Below are 16,681 nucleotides of genomic sequence, written 5' to 3' on the forward strand. Positions count from 1 at the left end.
TTGTTTAAATCCAAGGGGAAAACGCCTCCAATTCTCACTAACCTTTGGGCACTTTGTGTTTTAACACAATTTTTGGGGCAGATACCAAAACCAGGGGCGTGCTGAGCTCCTCATTCCTAAAGGTAAAGCGATTTTATGTCACACCCACACATGTTTAATTTGCTAACTCTGCTTTAATTAATCACCACTCAGCAGCCAGGCTGTGGAGCACAGATTCCCATTTTTGATACCAGCAGGAGAAAAATCCTTTGCTTTGCCCCACGAAGACACCCAGATTTATTTGAAAGCCTTATTGCTGTGGGCCCTCCATTGTTTCTCCAGTGAGGAACACACTGAACCCTTTCAATTAAAAAACCTCTTGATCTTCAATTATTGATGGGGTGAAGAATCCAAGGCACGTGGAATTCCTAGATTTTGGTCAGACCCTCACTTAGCCAACAGATTTCAGGGCCTGAATCCAGGCTTGAAAATTCTTTGCATTTTTTTGTGAGTTAATGGGAGGTGGGGCAGCAGCTGCAATCTTAATTTTCTTTTTAAAACAGGGGAATAAACACAAAATTAATCCCATAATGTCCAATTAATACCCACATTGGAGCTGGGGCCTTTATCTTCTTCCCTTTGTTTCATTTGCCCCCATTTATTTTTCCACATGGAGCTTCTTAACAAAGGCAGCCTGGGAGAGGCTTTTCTCTTGGAAATTGGAGAATGTTGGGTTTAAAAACCCTGGGTTAACGATGGATTTTAGAATTCCGTGTTTAGGGTGAGATTGAACTTTTTGATCATTGGAGAATTAATAAGGAGGTTCCCATACAATTAAAGCAAGAGGGGGTGAAAAAACCAGAACCAAGCCCCTTTTGAGGACCTCAGGGTGGCTTGGTGGAGGTCCCTTAATGGGTTTTTGCTCAATTAAGTGACAATCTGGTGCCACGCCCAGCTGTGGTTCCTGCAGCCACTCTCCCCAGGAAAATCAAGGAATTATTTGGGAATTGGCTCTCTAAGTGTGGATGCTGGGGTGTAAGGAGGAAAAACTATACTTACAACAGATTTTAACATTTTTTTGGTTCAACACAAGCAGGATTGAGGGCTTGGAGACCTTCCCCTTCCTGAAAAAAGGAATTGCAATCCCTCTAACACCTCAAGGCCAGGCAGAGGCATTCAATGGATTCCTCTTTCCTCTAGAAAATTTGGGATATGGCTCTTATTTTCTTAATCCAGCCTTTGTGGTGTTAGAGGAAATGTATCCATCATACCCAGCTCCCAAGGCACAGAACAGCCTGAGCTGGATGGGACCCCCAAGCACCATCAGAGTCCTAAACAAATAAGAACACTAAAGGAAAAAGAACAAAAAAACCTCCAGCAATTTCCAACCCACACAATTCCCACTCAGGGGAGAGCATCCAGCTTAGGGAAGGGTTTAAATTGGGGGGGGTGGGAAAAACAAAAAAAAAGTCACCAACAAGAGTCATGTTTTCATATTGACCTTTATTGAGCAAGAACTGCTGTGACTGTTTTACATCAAACAACAAAAGGTTGCGTACTGTGCATGTCAACAAGGTTCTCCCAGGAGCAAAAGTCCACCCTAATTGCACCAGTGAGGTAAACATAATTAGTTATAAGTAGCTTTTATGTTTTTTTTTTTAAATTTTTATTAAGGCTAGGAGAGTTCTGGTTCTCACGAATACTCTATTACTGTTTTCAGTTTGGTTTTGGCTCAGTTGGTTCTTTGCATAATACATCTGAACTCACCCCTCAGATATGTCCCTCCAACAGCTCAGGAAATTTCAGAAAAAAAGCTTCCTCTGCACATTTCATCTCATGCACTAGTAGTAGTAGCAATTTTTTATTTTTGTATTTTTTTTATTTTTTTTTTTGTAGATCCCCAAGCTCTGTGGAGGGAGTACATCTTGAGCCTGCATGCATTCCCCCCCCCTTTCCCTATATTGCACGAAAAAGTAAAATACTGTGTGTCTGGAGCCTCCGTGAGAGAACCCGATCTGCTTTGAAGCCGTCACCCACATGCATTTTGCAGCTGTCTATGGCTTAACCTTTTGCACCGACCCAAGCTCTTGAATTGGTTTGAATTTTAGCTATGGTTGCTTTTATTCGCTCTCTTTAATCTCCTTTACTACGGCGTGTGAAGTGACTTTCTCCACTTTCTTGGTGGACACCAACTTCTCCTCGAAGCTCTCTTCGTGCTCCTCCACCTTCTGAGTGACGGTCACGGACTTGGTGATGAACGTGGTGCCGCTGTCCCCGCCCTCCCCTGTGATTTTCTCTACTTTTTTGGTCACCACGATTTTCTCAGCCTTGTCATCCACGGGGCTCACGTCGAGGCCGTTAGTGACCACTCCCTTGTCTTCCTCCTCCTTCTCTTTGGATTCCTCCTCCTTTTTCTCCTCCACCTCCCCGTTGACAGCAATGTCCTCTTTCCTGGACTCCTTCTCGGCCTCGGCGCTCACTTTCGTTACCTTGGTGACAGTGATGGTCTCCTCCACCACAGCCTTGGCATCCTTGACTGGGGAGGGAGGTTTTTCTGGGGACTTGGGTTTCTCAGGAGTCACAGGCTTCTCTGGGGACCTGGCTTTCTCGGGGGTCGCGGGTTTTTCGGGAGTCGCGGCTTTCTCGGGAGTGCGCGGCTTCTCGGGGCTCGCCGCCTTCTCGGGCGGTGCCAGCTTCTCCAGGGCCACGGATTTCTCTGGTGTCACAGCTTTTTCCGGGGTCACAGCCTTCTCTGGGGTCACAGCCTTCTCCGGGGAGGGCACCTTTGGTGTGGCAGGTTTCTCTGGAGATGCTGCTTTCTCCTCCTTCTCCGCTTTCTCCACCTTCTGTTCCTTCGCTGCTTCCGTGGCTTTTTCTTTCGGGGCAGCCTTGGCGGGTTCTGTTACAGGGGATTTTGGGGGGGACTTTACAGGAGGTGTTTTGACCTTCTCTGCCTTTGCTGGTGCCTCTTCAGCTTGGCCCTTGGCTTCAGGTTTTTCCTCCTCTTCCTCAGCTTCTTCTCCTTCTTCCTTTTCCTCGATTTCTTCTTTTTCAGAGCCACCTTCTTCCGCAGCGTCAGATTTTGCAGCTTCTTCTTCCTCCTCTGCTTCCTCTGCCTCCTTCTCTTCCTCCTCAGGTGCAGCTTCTTCTTCTGCTGGAGCCTTCTCAGAAACTTCTTCCTCTGCAGCTTCTTCTGCTTTTTCTTCCTCCTGTTCCTCTTGCTGTGCCTTGGCTGCCATTTCTTCTGCGATGGCTGCCAGGGCATCTTCCATTTCAGACTTTTCATCCTCCACCTTTGTCTCTTCAATGATTTCTTCTACAAACTTGTGCTGGACCTTCAGCTTTGGCGGTTCGATTTTTGTTTTCTGGATTTTGGTGGATGCTATTGTGACTGATGGTTGTCTGTGTGTGAATATGGGACCAGTAATGCTTCCAGAGAAGGCACTGAATCTTGTCTCTTCACCCTCCAGCAGCTTCCTAAGGGAATCAGGAGGAGAGAAAAAACGAAAATGAGCGTGAATAAAATGAGGGACAGCTATGGGAATAATTGTGGCTGTCCCATTGGAAGAGTCCAAGGCCAGGCTTGGAGCAGCCTTGGGTTAATGGAAGGTGTCCCTGCTTTAGGATGAGCTTTAAGTCTCTTCCAACCCAAACCATTGCAGGATTCTAGAATATTTCCCTGCTGTACCATTCCCCTGCCAGCAGGATGGAACCAGTTTGCTGTGGAATGTGCTGGAACTGACCAGGGCCATCCACAGCTCACAGCCCCAGCCCAGCTTTCCTTGATTCTGCTCTTTTGCAAAACTCACATTCAGCAGGTTTTTAGCTTGGTTTTGCTTATGGCAAGTGTGACACCTTCAGTGATCAGTTAAAAATTCATCTTTACTGTCAGAAAGCTCATTATGGCATAAATCAGCAGGGATTAGGACAAACTAACTAATTTGATAGGATTCATTATGACTTAGGCAAACAGAATTTGACACGGCCAACAGACCCAAATCAAATATTGTGTCTGAGACAGCCACAGCTGATTAGAGCAAGTGTTCTAATTTGATAATTTGGGCACCCCCCTTTTCTTTGTGGGAATATGAGAACTGCAGACTTCAGCTGACTTTGGCAGCAGCCAGCCACAGCCCCTGGGGTGTCTGTGTGTCTGAACAACCTCAGGAATTTCAACAGATCTGGAGACAGGGGTGGGGGGTTTTTTTGTTGTTTTTACTTTTGTTCTATTCAAACGCTTTTCATCTTAGCGTGTGACCCAGAAAAATCAGGAGCTCTCCAGTGAGAGTTCTGAAGTGATACAGAGGAGACTAAAAAAACCTGCCAGGTGATGGCAACAGCAAGCAACGCTCAGCTCCAGATTAGAGCAGATGCCTCTGAAGGAAAGTTGAGCAAGAAAAGCAAAAGTGTTTGTGACAGGCAGATCAGCACTCTCCGCCTCAAACCATGATCAAGCAAATTCGCTGTCTCTCCTCTGATAAAAAGGAACTCTGGTGACAAGCCCTGCACGCCTGGCATCTGCAAAGCGAGCAGGAATTAAAAATAACCTCGAGTTTCGCCGCATCCCCTGCTCGTGCGGCCAAGGACAGAATGCGGCGCGGGAGCCCCGCACTGAGTCACGCTGTGCTGTGCCCACGGGGCTCGCCGCCGGCTCTGCCGCTCATTAGCTGCTCCCTAATGACCTTCTGGGCTCTCTAATTGCTGCAGTGGTTCAGCCAAGCTCTCATTCCACCCGCAGATATTTCTCAGCTGTGGTAAAGCTCCCTGAGCCAGCAGCATCCGCAGTGCTATTAATATTCCAGACGTGTCTGCAAAGACCCCACCGTACCTGTATGCAGCAATTTCGATGTCCAGGGCCATCTTGACATTGAGGAGGTCCTGGTACTCCCGCAAGTGACGAGCCATCTCCCACTTTGTTCCTCTGAGCTCGTTTTCCAGCTGGTGAATCGTGTCCTGCAAGGGAGAGGCAGAAAACCCCTGTGGCACTGAGAGACACCGCGAGCGGGGACAGAGCGGGCACAACTTCTCTGAGGGCACTTTTAGAAACTCTTCCCGCCGCTCAGGGAGGCAGGGCCGGCATCAGAGCAAGACCCACCCGCTCCCACCGCCCTCCGCAGCATCCTCCCCCCGCCTTCCGCATCCCTGCATCCCTCGCTGCGGAGCCGGCACCAGGCACCTCCCGCATTTCCCCTTCCCCGGAGCCGGCACCGGGCACCTCCCGCATTTCCCCTTCCCGGAGCCGGCACCGGGCACCTCCCGCATTTCCCCTTCCCCGGAGCCGGCACCGGGCACCTCCCGCATTTCCCCTTCCTCGGAGCCGGCACCGGGCACCTCCCGCCGGGCCGGGGACAGCCCCGCGCCGCCCCCCCGGTACCTGATAGGTGCTGAGGTCGTTATTGTGGCGCTCCTCGATGTCGCTGAGCTGCCTCTCCAGCGACTCCTTGGTGCCGCGCACCGACTCCAGCTCGATGCTCTTGGACTGCAGCTGCCGGCGGTACTCGGCGATCTCCTCCTTGGCGGAGCGGATCGCCTCCTTGTTCTGCTCGGCCGCCTCGGTGAGCTTGGCGTAGCGGCACTTGAACCACTCCTCGGCCTGGTGCATGTTGTGGTCGGACTGGCACTCGAGCTGGGCGCGGATCTCCTTCAGAGCCGTGGTCAGGTCCGTCTTCAGGTAGTCCTTCCTCTCCACGGTGGCGTGCGACGCCTGCAGCTGCGCCAGCAGCTCGGCCACCTCCTCCTCGTGGTTGCCCCTGAGGAAGGCCACCTCGTCCTGCAGCGACTGCACCTTCTTGTCCAGCTCTGCGCGCATCAGCGAGGCCTCCTCCATCTCCTTGCGCAGGGCGCGGATCGTCGCCTCCGTCTCGTCGCGCAGCCGCGCCTCATCCTCGAAGCGCTCCCGCAGGCGCTGGATGTCCTCCTCGATGTGCTCCGAGTCCAGCTGGATCTGCGCCTTCTCGTGGCTCACCTGCTCCAGCGCCCCGCGCAGCTCCCGCAGCTCCTGCTCGTAGGCGTCGCTCAGCTGCGCCCGCCCGGCGTGTTTCTGCCGCAGCGCCGCCAGCTCCGCCTCGATCTCCTTGTTCTGCTGCTCCAGGTAATGAACCTTCTCGATGTAGCCGGCGAAGCGGTCGTTGAGCCCCTGCAGCTGCTCCTTCTCGTTGGAGCGGCTCAGTTTGAGCTCGGCCGCGCCGTTAAGCAGCGAGGACTGGCTCACGTCCAGGCTCTCGGCCGAGCTCAGCACCGTGGAGCCGTAGGTGGCCCGCGGGCCACCCAGGTTGGGGCGCTTGTAGGAGGAGGACACGGTGCTGCCCGAGCCCCGCGACCACGACTGCGAGCGGAAGCCGCTGGACGGGGACGCGCTGGCGCGGCTGTAGGTGGCCCGGGTCTCGGTCACCCTGCGGTACGAGGGGTTGCCCAAGGGCTCCATGGTGTAGCTCATGGTGGGGGCGCTGGGGGCGGCGGTGCGGGGCTGCTCCGGCCGCCGCTGCCCGTTTTATAGCCCGGCCGGGCGGCTGCGGGGCGGCCCCGCACACGTGTGCGGGGGGCGGCTCCCCCCGGCCCGCCCCGCGCCCCGCCCCGGCTCCCCCTTCCTTCCCCTGCTGGCCCTCGCCTCGTCCCGCCTGTCCCTGCCCGGCCCCCGGCACCTCCCTGCTGTCCCTTCCCACTCCTCACTCCCCTCCTTTCTCCCCTTCCCCTCGCTGCCCCCGCTCTTCGCCCCCTCCTCTCCTTTCTCTGCCCGCTGCCCACCCAGCCCCCCTTGTCTCGCTGCCCCCACTCCCTTTTTTCTCCCCCCTGCTGCCCCTTTCCCGTGTTCCTTCCCTCTTCCCCTGCTTCCTTCTCCCCCTTTCCTAGGCCAGCACCTCCTTTCTTTCCTTCCTTCTTTCTATTCTTTCCTTCCTTTTTTCCTCCCTTACTTTCCATTCTTCCCTTTATTTTCTCCCCTCCCTTTCTTTTATTTTTTTTTCTTCTCTTCCTTTCCTTCCTTTCATTTCTTTCCGCCTCTATTTTTCCATTCCCTTTCACTCTTCTCCCTCTTTTCCTCTCTCTCCTCTCCCTCATCTCGTGTTCCCGCAGCGCCCAGGGCAGAGCGGAGCGCGGTGCCGGCCCGGGGCCGCTGCCGGGGGCTGCAGAGCCGGGTAGGGCCGGGGGATGTGGCCGGGAACGGAGAACCGGGCTCGGGGAATTGGGATCAACGGCTCCATCACCACGGACAGCTCCGGCCGGGCGGGCTGGGAGGGGTCGGGACCGGCCCGCAGCGGGGGCTGGGGGGGTTTCGGGGGGGCAGAGGGACCCGCAGATGGGTGGGGAGGGTCCTTCCCTCCCCCGTCCCCCTCTGTCCCTCTGTCCCCAGGCGGGGTCTGGCGTGTGAAGGTCGCAGCGGGCGGGGGATGCGGGCGCTCCCCGGGGCTCTGCGGCACCGAGCGCTCCCCGCGCCGGCTCCGGGGGCTCTGCGGGAGGAGCGGGGAAAAGCCCCGGAGCAGCCGGGCAGCCAGCGAGAGTTTGGGAGACCCCTCCCCGGCATCCCAAATCCTTGCTCTTGGTTCTTTTCTTCCTCTCTTTTTTCCTTTCTCTCTTCCCTTCTCTTATCCTCCCACCCGCCCGCTTTGATCTAGCGCTTGGTGCATTGCTCGGAATGAATAATAAATTGTTTGAAACCTTGTTAGAAATTACGTTTATGGGGGGAGAAATAGACTTTGTATGGGCTGCATGACAGTGCCTGGCTGCCATCCAGGCTCGGGACTCCTTCTGGAGGGATTACAGCTACGGAGGAAATGGATTAGTAAACTGCAAAGAGAAAAAAAAAATAAAATAAAACAGTCAACCCCCCCAAAAACCCCCTAAAACTGCTGGTGCTAGAAAAATCCCTGCCACAGCTCGCTGGGAAAAGCAGAGGGACGCTGAGGGGGGAGAGTTAACTCCTCACTCAGAAGGTGCAGAAAAGGCTCTGTCTGCTTTCACAGCCTCAATTTTTGAGCAGATGATCTCGTGAAAGGCAAAACCCTCCTCACAAAACCTCCCGGGTGCCTCCAGCCCTGCCAATTCCTGCTGGCATGTGTGAGGCTGGGAAGAGCTGGGCAATTCTGAAGGCCAGGGTTAAACTTTGGCGAGCACATGGAGCCTCGCACCTCTCATTGCCGTGACGCTGTCACAGGACTGCAGCACTGCGGTGAGAGCAGAGCTCGGGTTTATCCCCGGATCTCGCCTTCCAAACACGGGCAGCTCCAGCCGCTGCCTCACCCCCCCACCCCCGAGTCTCGAATTATCCACGCGGCACAAGGATTTGATGCTAATGAAGCAATCAAGGATTCTAAACCCGCTTCGTTAATTGTACTGAAAGTTTCTGCCATAGGCACAAGCATTCGTTGGGAGTCAAAATGAAATTACTGCCTATAAGGGCGTTGGATTTTGTTTCTTTTTAGGGGTGAGAGATGTGTTATGGTCTGGTTTATTAATGTTTTTTTTCTCCTTGGTAATAAAGACTGGGAGGCGGGGAGAGCAGATCATGGTTTTATCCATAAGGAAAACTCACTGTGGAAGGAAACACAACGTTAACAGAGGTGCTTAGGAGCTTTTATTATCCTTTTAATCTCCTGAAAACAAGGACTGGCAGATGGAACTTTGTAATAAAACTCCCTCTCATTAAATACCTCCGTGTCTGAAACCCATTTACCCTGTATGCAAAATTAATTGTTGCTTTATAATCAAGCAGGGCTAGGTTTGATTTATTTATTTAATAGTGATACCAAGCAATGCAAACTTTTATGGAGCACAATACATCTCATATTTATGTGTGTGTGTATTACTTTAAAAATCAGGATATTTAGAAAGGAAAAAAGTTGGCATTCATGGAGGTGTTTAGTGCAGAAATTCTGAAATAAAATTCATTGTTTTAATTGCAAACAGAGCCTTGCAATGTGAATTTCTGCTCTCTAATCAGATGCAGGGGGACAGAGCTCCTGCTACATTATCCTGAAGGTGGTTTGAAGGTTAAAGTGACTCAGGGAAATCAGTCTGAGATGTTCCCTCTTTTCTGATGAGTAATTAATCCCTTTTCCCTTTCTGCCCAGCTCTGCTCTGGAGATTTTGAAATGCAGGCTGATATTTCTGCTTAAGGAGAACTGGGTTTTGCCTCAAAGTTGAGCAAACAAGAGTTTTTAGTTCGGAGCAAAGCTGATGTGTCAGGATTGAGGCAGGAGGAGGGGAGGAAAGGAAAGGGAAAGCAGCAGCATTGATTTTAATGTCGATTTTCCACTATTGACAGCCCTGCAGCCATGGGAGGGTGAGATTGAGTCCTGCAGCTTCCTTAAAAAAAAAAAAAAAGAAAAAAAAAATAGAAGGTGGAGCAGCACAACAGCCTGGCTGCTTCCAGGGAAAGATCAGAACACATCCAGTGATAATGAATTAATTTGAATATATTAAGAAATTATTGAATCAGTAGGGTGCAATAAAAGGGGGGGGTTGGGCGGGGTTTTTTATGTTGTAGAGAGGCAGCAGAATGGCACTGGACGGGTAATGCAACACGGTTGGAATTATTACAGATTATTTATCAGCTTAAAGGGGGCTTGTCTTGGTGAGTTTTTAATATAAAGTTTGAGCAATTCAAGCCTGAATTGATCTTAATGAAACCCACGCAAGGAGGGCAAACAGCGACATCAGATGGAATTTTGTCCAGAGGAAAAGGAGTCAGGAAATGAGGATTTGGTGGATTTTTGTGTGGATGGATGTCCAAGCTGCAGGATTCACACCAACCTGTGCCCCTGGAACCCCTGATGTCCTGTGGGGTCCCCCCAAACTCCCCACAAATAACATCCCAGGACATCAGCTGGGGAAACTGGGCTCGTTCCAGCTGAGCCAGGAGAGCAAGGACGGACATTGGAGCCCAGCTGAGGATGTGGCCTGAGATATTTAAATAGCCAGCGAGGAAAAATGGGATTTATGGATTGACCAAGGGCCTCGTCCTGGACTGCTGGATGCTCCTTGAGAAGGGATTTCATCCCTAAGGCAGCCCAGGAGAGCCCAGCACGGGGCAGGACAGCCCAGGGCTGGTGTCCTGCTCCCTGGGAAGAGCATTTTGAACAGAATTTCCTTTTTCTTTGTCGTTTGTTCAGGTTTGGGGTGAGCTGGTTGATAAAGGATTATCCTGTCCACTAAAGATCTTCAGCATCCTCGGGGATTTGAAGCAGAGAAGGAAGGGGATGGAGGGGAGAGAACAACCTGTGGGCATTTTGGGGTTGGAATGGGATGATCTTTAAGGCTCTTTCCAACCCAAACCATTCCAGGATTCCGTTTCCCACCTGTCCTGGGGAGCCTGGGCTGAGGTGGGGATGTCACTTTTTGGTATCACAGCACAGCCACAGGAAGGTCCTGCCGGGCAATGCTCTGAGAAATGGATGTGTTCATTTTATTTGTGCTGGGAGCTGAACTCCCCGGGCAGAGCTGTAACACAGCTCGGTTTTCCTAATGCAGCTCTCATTCCATCATCCCCCCTGGGCCACCTCAGGGCCCTAAATCAGGCACTGCCAGGCACTTGGGTTGTTTTCTTCGTGCACAAACGTTCTGTGCTGCATTTGAGGCTGAAATATTCCTGAGAGCCCAGCCCTGAGGCAGAATTTTCATTCCGCTGACCAGTGAAGGAAAATTTATTGGGAATTCCTCCAAATCATCACAGAGCTCGTGGCTGCTTTCATTTCCTCTGCAAAGGGAAGTTTCTCTGCTGCAAGAGCTGTTCATGAAATGATGGAATGGTTTGGGTTGGAAGAGACCTCAAATCCCATCCCATGGATCCCATCCCATCCCAATATCCCATTATCCCATCCCATGGATCCCATCCCATTATCCCATTATCCCATTTTCCCATTTTCCCATTTTCCCATTTTCCCATCCCCTCCCCTTCCACTGGCCCAGGTGGCTCCAAGCCCCATCCATCCAGCCTGGCCTCGTGAAACACCCACCCCAAAATTTCCTGCAGTGTCAGCACCAGGAACAATTTCACAGCTCCAGACACACTTCAGGCATTTGCTCACTTCAGAAAATGAAACTTTCCCCGGGCTGCCCACCCTTTTCTGGGGTGTTTTCCCTGCATTTTCAAAGCCCTGCACTGCACGTTGATTTTGTAACTCCTGGGGTGGGATGTTCTCCTTCCACCTCCTGCTGTGCTCCCATGGGCCACTTCTTTAATCTGCAGGAATTCCCAGAGGAGCAGGATGCTGAATGATTCCATGAAGGGCTTAGCCTGGAGTCTGCTTATTAATAATAATAGAAATAATTGAAATAAACTCCAGCAGATTCCTGCAGCTTCGTGTGGTGTTCTTTGGGATAACAGGGACAGGGAGATCTTGTGCCTCCCTGATATTCATGGCTTGGATTTTTCACCAATAAATTCCAGCAACTTTTGGAATCCTCGACCAGAAAAAGCTCTGTCTGTGAGTGTTGAACTCCTTTCCACTGCTCCTTTTAACCAATTAATTATAGAATTGTGATGAACTTGTCTTGTGAACCCCGGAATCACAGAGTCCTGGAATGGTTTGGGTGGGGAGGGATTTTAAAGATCTTCTAATCCCACCCCTGCCATGGCAGGGACACCTTCCCCTATCCCAGGTGCTCCAGCCTGGCCTTGGACACCTCCAGGGATCCAGGGGCAGCCACAGCTCCTCTGGGAATTCCATCCCAGCCCTTCCTAGGAAAGGATTTCTTCCCAATATTCCCATCTAAAACTGCCCTCCTCCAGTTCAGCCCAGCAGTGACCTGTGACCCTTCTTAGTGACATTTCTGAAGCTGTGGCCACGTCCTCTGGACAGGTATTGGAAAATTTGGCTCTTCCCAGAGAATTCCTTTGTGGAATTCCTGGTGTCAGAGAAGCCAAAACTTGACAGGGCAGAAATGGGAGTGCCTGGAGCAGCTTTTTCCAGGCAGGAAGAGTTTGGAGGTGAAGGTTGAAGGTGCAGAGGCAGAACAAGCTCCCATTTATTCAAGAAAAAAAGAATGGACTGCAAGGAATCCACTGAGCCTCTCCCAAGTAAATTTAGTAAAATATTATTTTTTAAACGGTGAACTGACTCAATTGTTTCTGTACGTGATTGGTGTAAAAGAAAAGAAGTTGTAGGGAAGAGGAAAAAAGTGTTCTTAAAGTTTTATTTAAATTCTATTATTTTTCCTTATAGTTTCTAGTAATAAAAATTTTCTTTGTACCCTTTAAAGTTTTGCCCTCCTTTTAATCCCATCTCACAGAAAAAAAAAATAAAATTTCTAGTGACTGCACCAGCAATTTAACCAACACAAAACCCACAACATAAATTAGTGCACTAACCGAAAAATCTCAAATTAACAAAACCACTGCACCGAGGAACCCACAGAGCCTCAGTTTCCTTTCTTCTGCTCCATCCACTGCGGGATTCAGGCACAAAACCCTGCCAAGGATCAGCTGAATCCCAGAAATGTGGGATTTAGGTGGCCCCGTGGCTTTGTCCCCGCTGTTGTGGCTCTCTGCTCCCTGTCCCACGTGTGCTGTTTGATGTCTCCAGCTGGAAATTGCCACCCAGAAAAACACAAATCCAGGTCAGGGTAGCAAACTTCTGGTGAGAAAGTGCCCAAAAATAGCTCTGCCTACCTTGTTTGGAGTGGTTTGGTTTTTTTTTTTTTTTTTTTTTTTTTTTAGCCTTCCCTTTCTAAAAATATCAACTGGAGAAGTGGCCACGATTGTGCTTTTTCTGACCCGTTCTCCTGGAGTTCTGTTCCGGTCCCTTTCCCTGTCCCCTGTTCCTTTTCCTTGTCCCCTTCCCTGTTCCTGTCCCATTCCCTGTCCCATTCCCTGTCCCATTCCCTGTCCCCTGTGCCTTTTCCTTGTCCCCTGTCCCTGTCCCGTTCCTTTTCCCTGTTCCTGTCCCCATCCCTGTTCCCTGTCCCTGTCCCCCATTCCTTTTCCCTGTCCCTTTCCCTGTCCCCTGTCCCCTGTCCTTTTTTCTGTCCCTGTCCCCTGTTTCTTTTCCCTGTTCCTGTCTCATTCCCAGTCCCATTCCCTGTCCCCTATCCCCGGTTCCTTTTCTCTGTTCCTGTCCTATTCCCTGTTCCTGACCCTGTCCCCTGTCCCCTATCCCCTGTCCCCTTTCCTGTCGCCTGTCCCCTCTCCCCTCTCCCCTGTCCTTTTCTCTCTCCCCTGTCCCTGTTCCCGGTTCCTTTTCCCTGTTCCTGTCCCCTTCCCTGTCCCCTGTCCCCTTTCCTGTCCCCTGTCCTTTTCTCTGTCCTCTGTCCCCTGTCCCCATCCCTGTCCCTGTCCCCTGTCCCTGTCCCATTCCCTGTCCCCTTCCCTGTCCCCTGTCCCTGTCCCTTGTTCCTTTTCTCTGTCCCCTGTCCCTGTCCCCGTCCCTGTCCCCATCCCTGTCCCTGTCCCTGTCCCCATCCCTGTCCCCATCCCAGTCCCCCCTCCAGCAGCCCCTCGGGGACATTTTTCCCTTTCCTCCTTTCCTTGTTTCTGCCAGAGGCAGCAGAACCGCGCTCAGCCGTGGCCGGAGCGCAAGGAAACAATTTCTGTGTCCCTCTCCTCTGGACCTGCGTTAATTGCTCTCCTGCTGGAGCTTTAATTGATCTGTGAGGAGGAAGCTGCAGCTCGGTGACAGCCCCACACAGCCACGCCGGCTCCTGATTTTTCTTTTTAATTAGTGCTGGAGGAAGAGTCCAGCTCGCTGCTGAGCCCTCTGAGGATCGGTTCTGCTGGAGATGCTGCACATAAATATCGTTTATTTTCCTGGTGCACATCTCGAGAAGAGCCGGAGAGGTTTTTCCAGGTGAGAAAGTTTCACGGCAAAATTCAGGAAGGAGGGCCCGTTCAAGGAGTGCTGCTTGGAGACTTCACCTCGTCCTTTATTGTGAAAAAAAAAAAAAAAAAAGAATTTAATAATATTAATTATCACTTTGGCCCAAGAGCTCGGAGGAGCCTGGGCAAGCTTTGTGCAAAAATCCGAGCCGGTTTTGGCTGGAATTTCACTTTAATTTCTCCAGTCTTGTTCTCTTAACATCTAAAGAATATTCTTAGCAGAAATAACTGTAAGCTGATTAGGAGGGAAGCAATAAATACAAATCAAATCGAATCATGCAGAGACTCCCAGCAAGAAAATCAATAATTTCAGTGATGTATTTTTAAACTCGTGTTATTAGGAAAAAACACACGCAGCTTTTTAAGTCCTGATTAAGCTGGAGCTGGGACTCTTCCTTTTTCTCTCAAGGTCCTCAGCTAGGGTAAAAATCAGAATTTAAAAAATAAATTTAAAAGAAAATACGTGAATTTGCACCAAAGCAAAGCTGGAAAACGCAGGACAAAGCCAGGACAGGTTGGGAAATCCATCCATCCTGAGGGAGAGATAATTCCAGGGAGCTGCCTGTGGCAATCCTTAAAACACTCCATAATCTGATTTAAAAATGGCAAAACCAAAGCTAATTTTTAGTGCTCGTTCTTTAATTTTTGAAATCAATGCCTGTTCTGGGCAGCTGCACATTGAATTAGCTCAGAGACTCCAGGTTTGTCATAAAACAGGAGCTTGTTTTCCATTTGGGATGTAGGGAAATGCCATCAAAATGTGCTTTTCTGAATTCACCAGCATCGAATGCAATTCTGCATTCCCTGAAGCGAAATTCCCTGAAATGAAATTCCCTGAAATGAAATCCCCTGAGATGAAATTCCCTGATATTCCCTGCAGTCCTGGAGCCTTCTCTTGGCTGGGAGTGATGGATCCTCCACCACCAAATCCAGCACACAGAATTCCTTAAAATCCCCACGGAAAGGGAGCGTGGGAGGGACCTCTGGGGGTAGAAAATATCCCAATATTCCGAATTTTTGGTGACTTCAGTGGTGCCAGCAGTGCCACACGACCAGGAGGTGCCAGCTGGGTGCAGATCCTGCTTTCCTTCTTTTTTCATTCCAACCCCCAGACCCACCTTGTGTCTCACAAACTGGAAAATTAATTACATCCAGAAGAGACTTTGAGAAGGGAATTTTGGAATTACCACAGTGAATTTTGGTGAGGAATGAATTTTGGAATTGCCACAGTGAATTTTGGTGAGGAATGAATTTTGGAATTGCCACAGTGAATTTTGGTGAGGAATGAATTTTGGAATTACCACAGTGAATTTCAAGGCCAGCACATTCTGCCCCATCACTGGAGATGCTCCTGGCCTCGGCAGGGCTGGCTGGGCTGGAATTCTCTCAGGTGTGGGGGTTTGGAATTAAAAACACAAAAAGCAAACAACACCTGACCTGTAAATATTCACTTTATTCTCGAGGTCTGTGCAGTGTCAGCTCCAGGGAAGGAATGGCTTTGTTGGCTCCTGAGGAGAAAAAAAAAATTAAAATAAAAAATTAAAATTAGTGGTGCTCCTTTATTTCAGGGAGATGCCAACATTTGCTTTATTTGGGAACAAACCCTGGAGCTGTAGATTTGGGTGGGATTTTGGGGAGGAAATTCTTTTGGGAGGGGTTGGGATGGAATTCCCAGAGGAGCTCCTGGATCCCTGGAAGTGTCCAAGGCCAGGCTGGAACAGCTGGGACAGGGAAAGGTGTCCCCGTGAGGGTTTGATTTCCCAATCTTTCTCTCAGGGTATTTCAAAGCAATTTGTGTTTAACATCAAAAACAACTCGGTTTTTTCTCTGTAGAGGGGGAGTAGGGGAGGAAACAAAAAGGATTTTCCCCAGGTTAAGGGAGAAGCCAAACCCCAATAAATTCAAAATTCACTCGGATCTTTTCCATCTTATTGGGCGTTGCTGTCACTGTGGGGGGAATGGGGTCACCCCTTTCTCTCTCATTTTTGGGGTCACTCCTCTTGTAATGGATGGATATGGGACCATCCCTTTCCGTCTAATTCTGGATGGATAAAAGGATCATTCTCCTCTTTCTGGATGGATAAAAGGATCATTCCCCTCATTCTGGATGGATAAAAGGATCATTCCCCTCATTCTGGATGGATAAAAGGATCATTCTCCTCATTCTGGATGGATAAAAGGAACTTTTTCCTCTTCCTCATTCTGGATGGATAAAAGGATCCTTTTCATCCTCCTCATTCTGGATGGACAAAAGGATCCTTTTCCTTCTCATTCTGGATGGATAAAATGATCATTTTTCTTCTCATTCTGGATGGATAAAGGATCATTCTCCTCATTCTGGATGGATAAAAGGATCCTTTTCCTCCTCGTTCTGGATGGATAAAAGGATCCTTTTCATCCTCCTCATTCTGGATGGACAAAAGGATCCTTTTCCTTCTCATTCTGGATGGACAAAAGGATCCTTTTCCTTTTCATTCTGGATGGATAAAAGGATCATTCTCATTCTGGATGGATAAAGGATCGTTCTCCTCATTCTGGATGGATAAAAGGATCCTTTCTCTCCTCATTCTGGATGGATAAAGGATCGTTCTCCTCCCTCGTTCTGGATGGATAAAGGATCATTCTCCTCTGGATGGATAAAGGATCATTCCCCTCATTCTGGATGGATAAAGGATCGTTCTCCTCCCTCGTTCTGGATGGATAAAGGATCATTCTCCTCTGGATGGATAAAGGATCGTTCTCCTCCCTCTCCCTTCAGCCTGAAATGCTCTCATGAGTCAGCAGCACCGTCTGGGCGAGGCTGCTCCTTCCAAAAAAAAAAAAAAAAAATGAATTAAACATTCCCAGCCCTGCCAAAAAATGAATTAAACATTCCCAGCCCTGCCTCCCCCCCCC

At 50.1% G+C, this 16,681-nt stretch overlaps 1 protein-coding gene and 1 long non-coding RNA gene across 3 annotated transcripts in view; one reads left to right on the forward strand and one right to left on the reverse strand.

Moving 5' to 3' along the window:
* Positions 1-1,462: 1,462 nt before the first annotated feature.
* Positions 1,463-6,469, reverse strand: NEFM (neurofilament medium chain). Its single transcript, XM_014885167.2, has 3 exons — positions 5,354-6,469; positions 4,808-4,932; positions 1,463-3,456 (listed from the first exon to the last, which is right to left on the reverse strand). Exons 1-3 carry the CDS (start codon positions 6,413-6,415, stop codon positions 2,100-2,102), a joined length of 2,544 nt encoding a protein of 847 aa, XP_014740653.2. The 5' UTR covers positions 6,416-6,469; the 3' UTR covers positions 1,463-2,099.
* Positions 5,145-16,681, forward strand: part of LOC148220992 (uncharacterized) — a 48,636-nt gene continuing 37,099 nt past the window's right edge. For both annotated transcript variants that reach the window (XR_015808620.1, XR_015808622.1), the window contains exon 1: positions 5,145-6,070. This is a non-coding gene — a long non-coding RNA (uncharacterized LOC148220992). The remainder of the gene's footprint in view (positions 6,071-16,681) is intronic.

This window comes from Sturnus vulgaris, chromosome 28 (genome assembly GCF_052056855.1).
Source record: "Sturnus vulgaris isolate bStuVul1 chromosome 28, bStuVul1.hap1, whole genome shotgun sequence".
Classification (NCBI taxonomy): domain Eukaryota; kingdom Metazoa; phylum Chordata; class Aves; order Passeriformes; family Sturnidae; genus Sturnus; species Sturnus vulgaris.

Coding starts and splice junctions, on each gene's coding strand:
- NEFM (XM_014885167.2), bottom strand. CDS start 6,415: ATGAGCTACACCATGGAGCCCTTGGGCAACCCCTCGTACCGCAGGGTG. Junction 4,933..5,353: donor ACGACCTCAGCACCTATCAG/GTACCGGGGGGG, acceptor TCTCCCTTGCAG/GACACGATTCACCAGCTGGA. Junction 3,457..4,807: donor ATCGAAATTGCTGCATACAG/GTACGGTGGGGT, acceptor TGATTCCCTTAG/GAAGCTGCTGGAGGGTGAAG.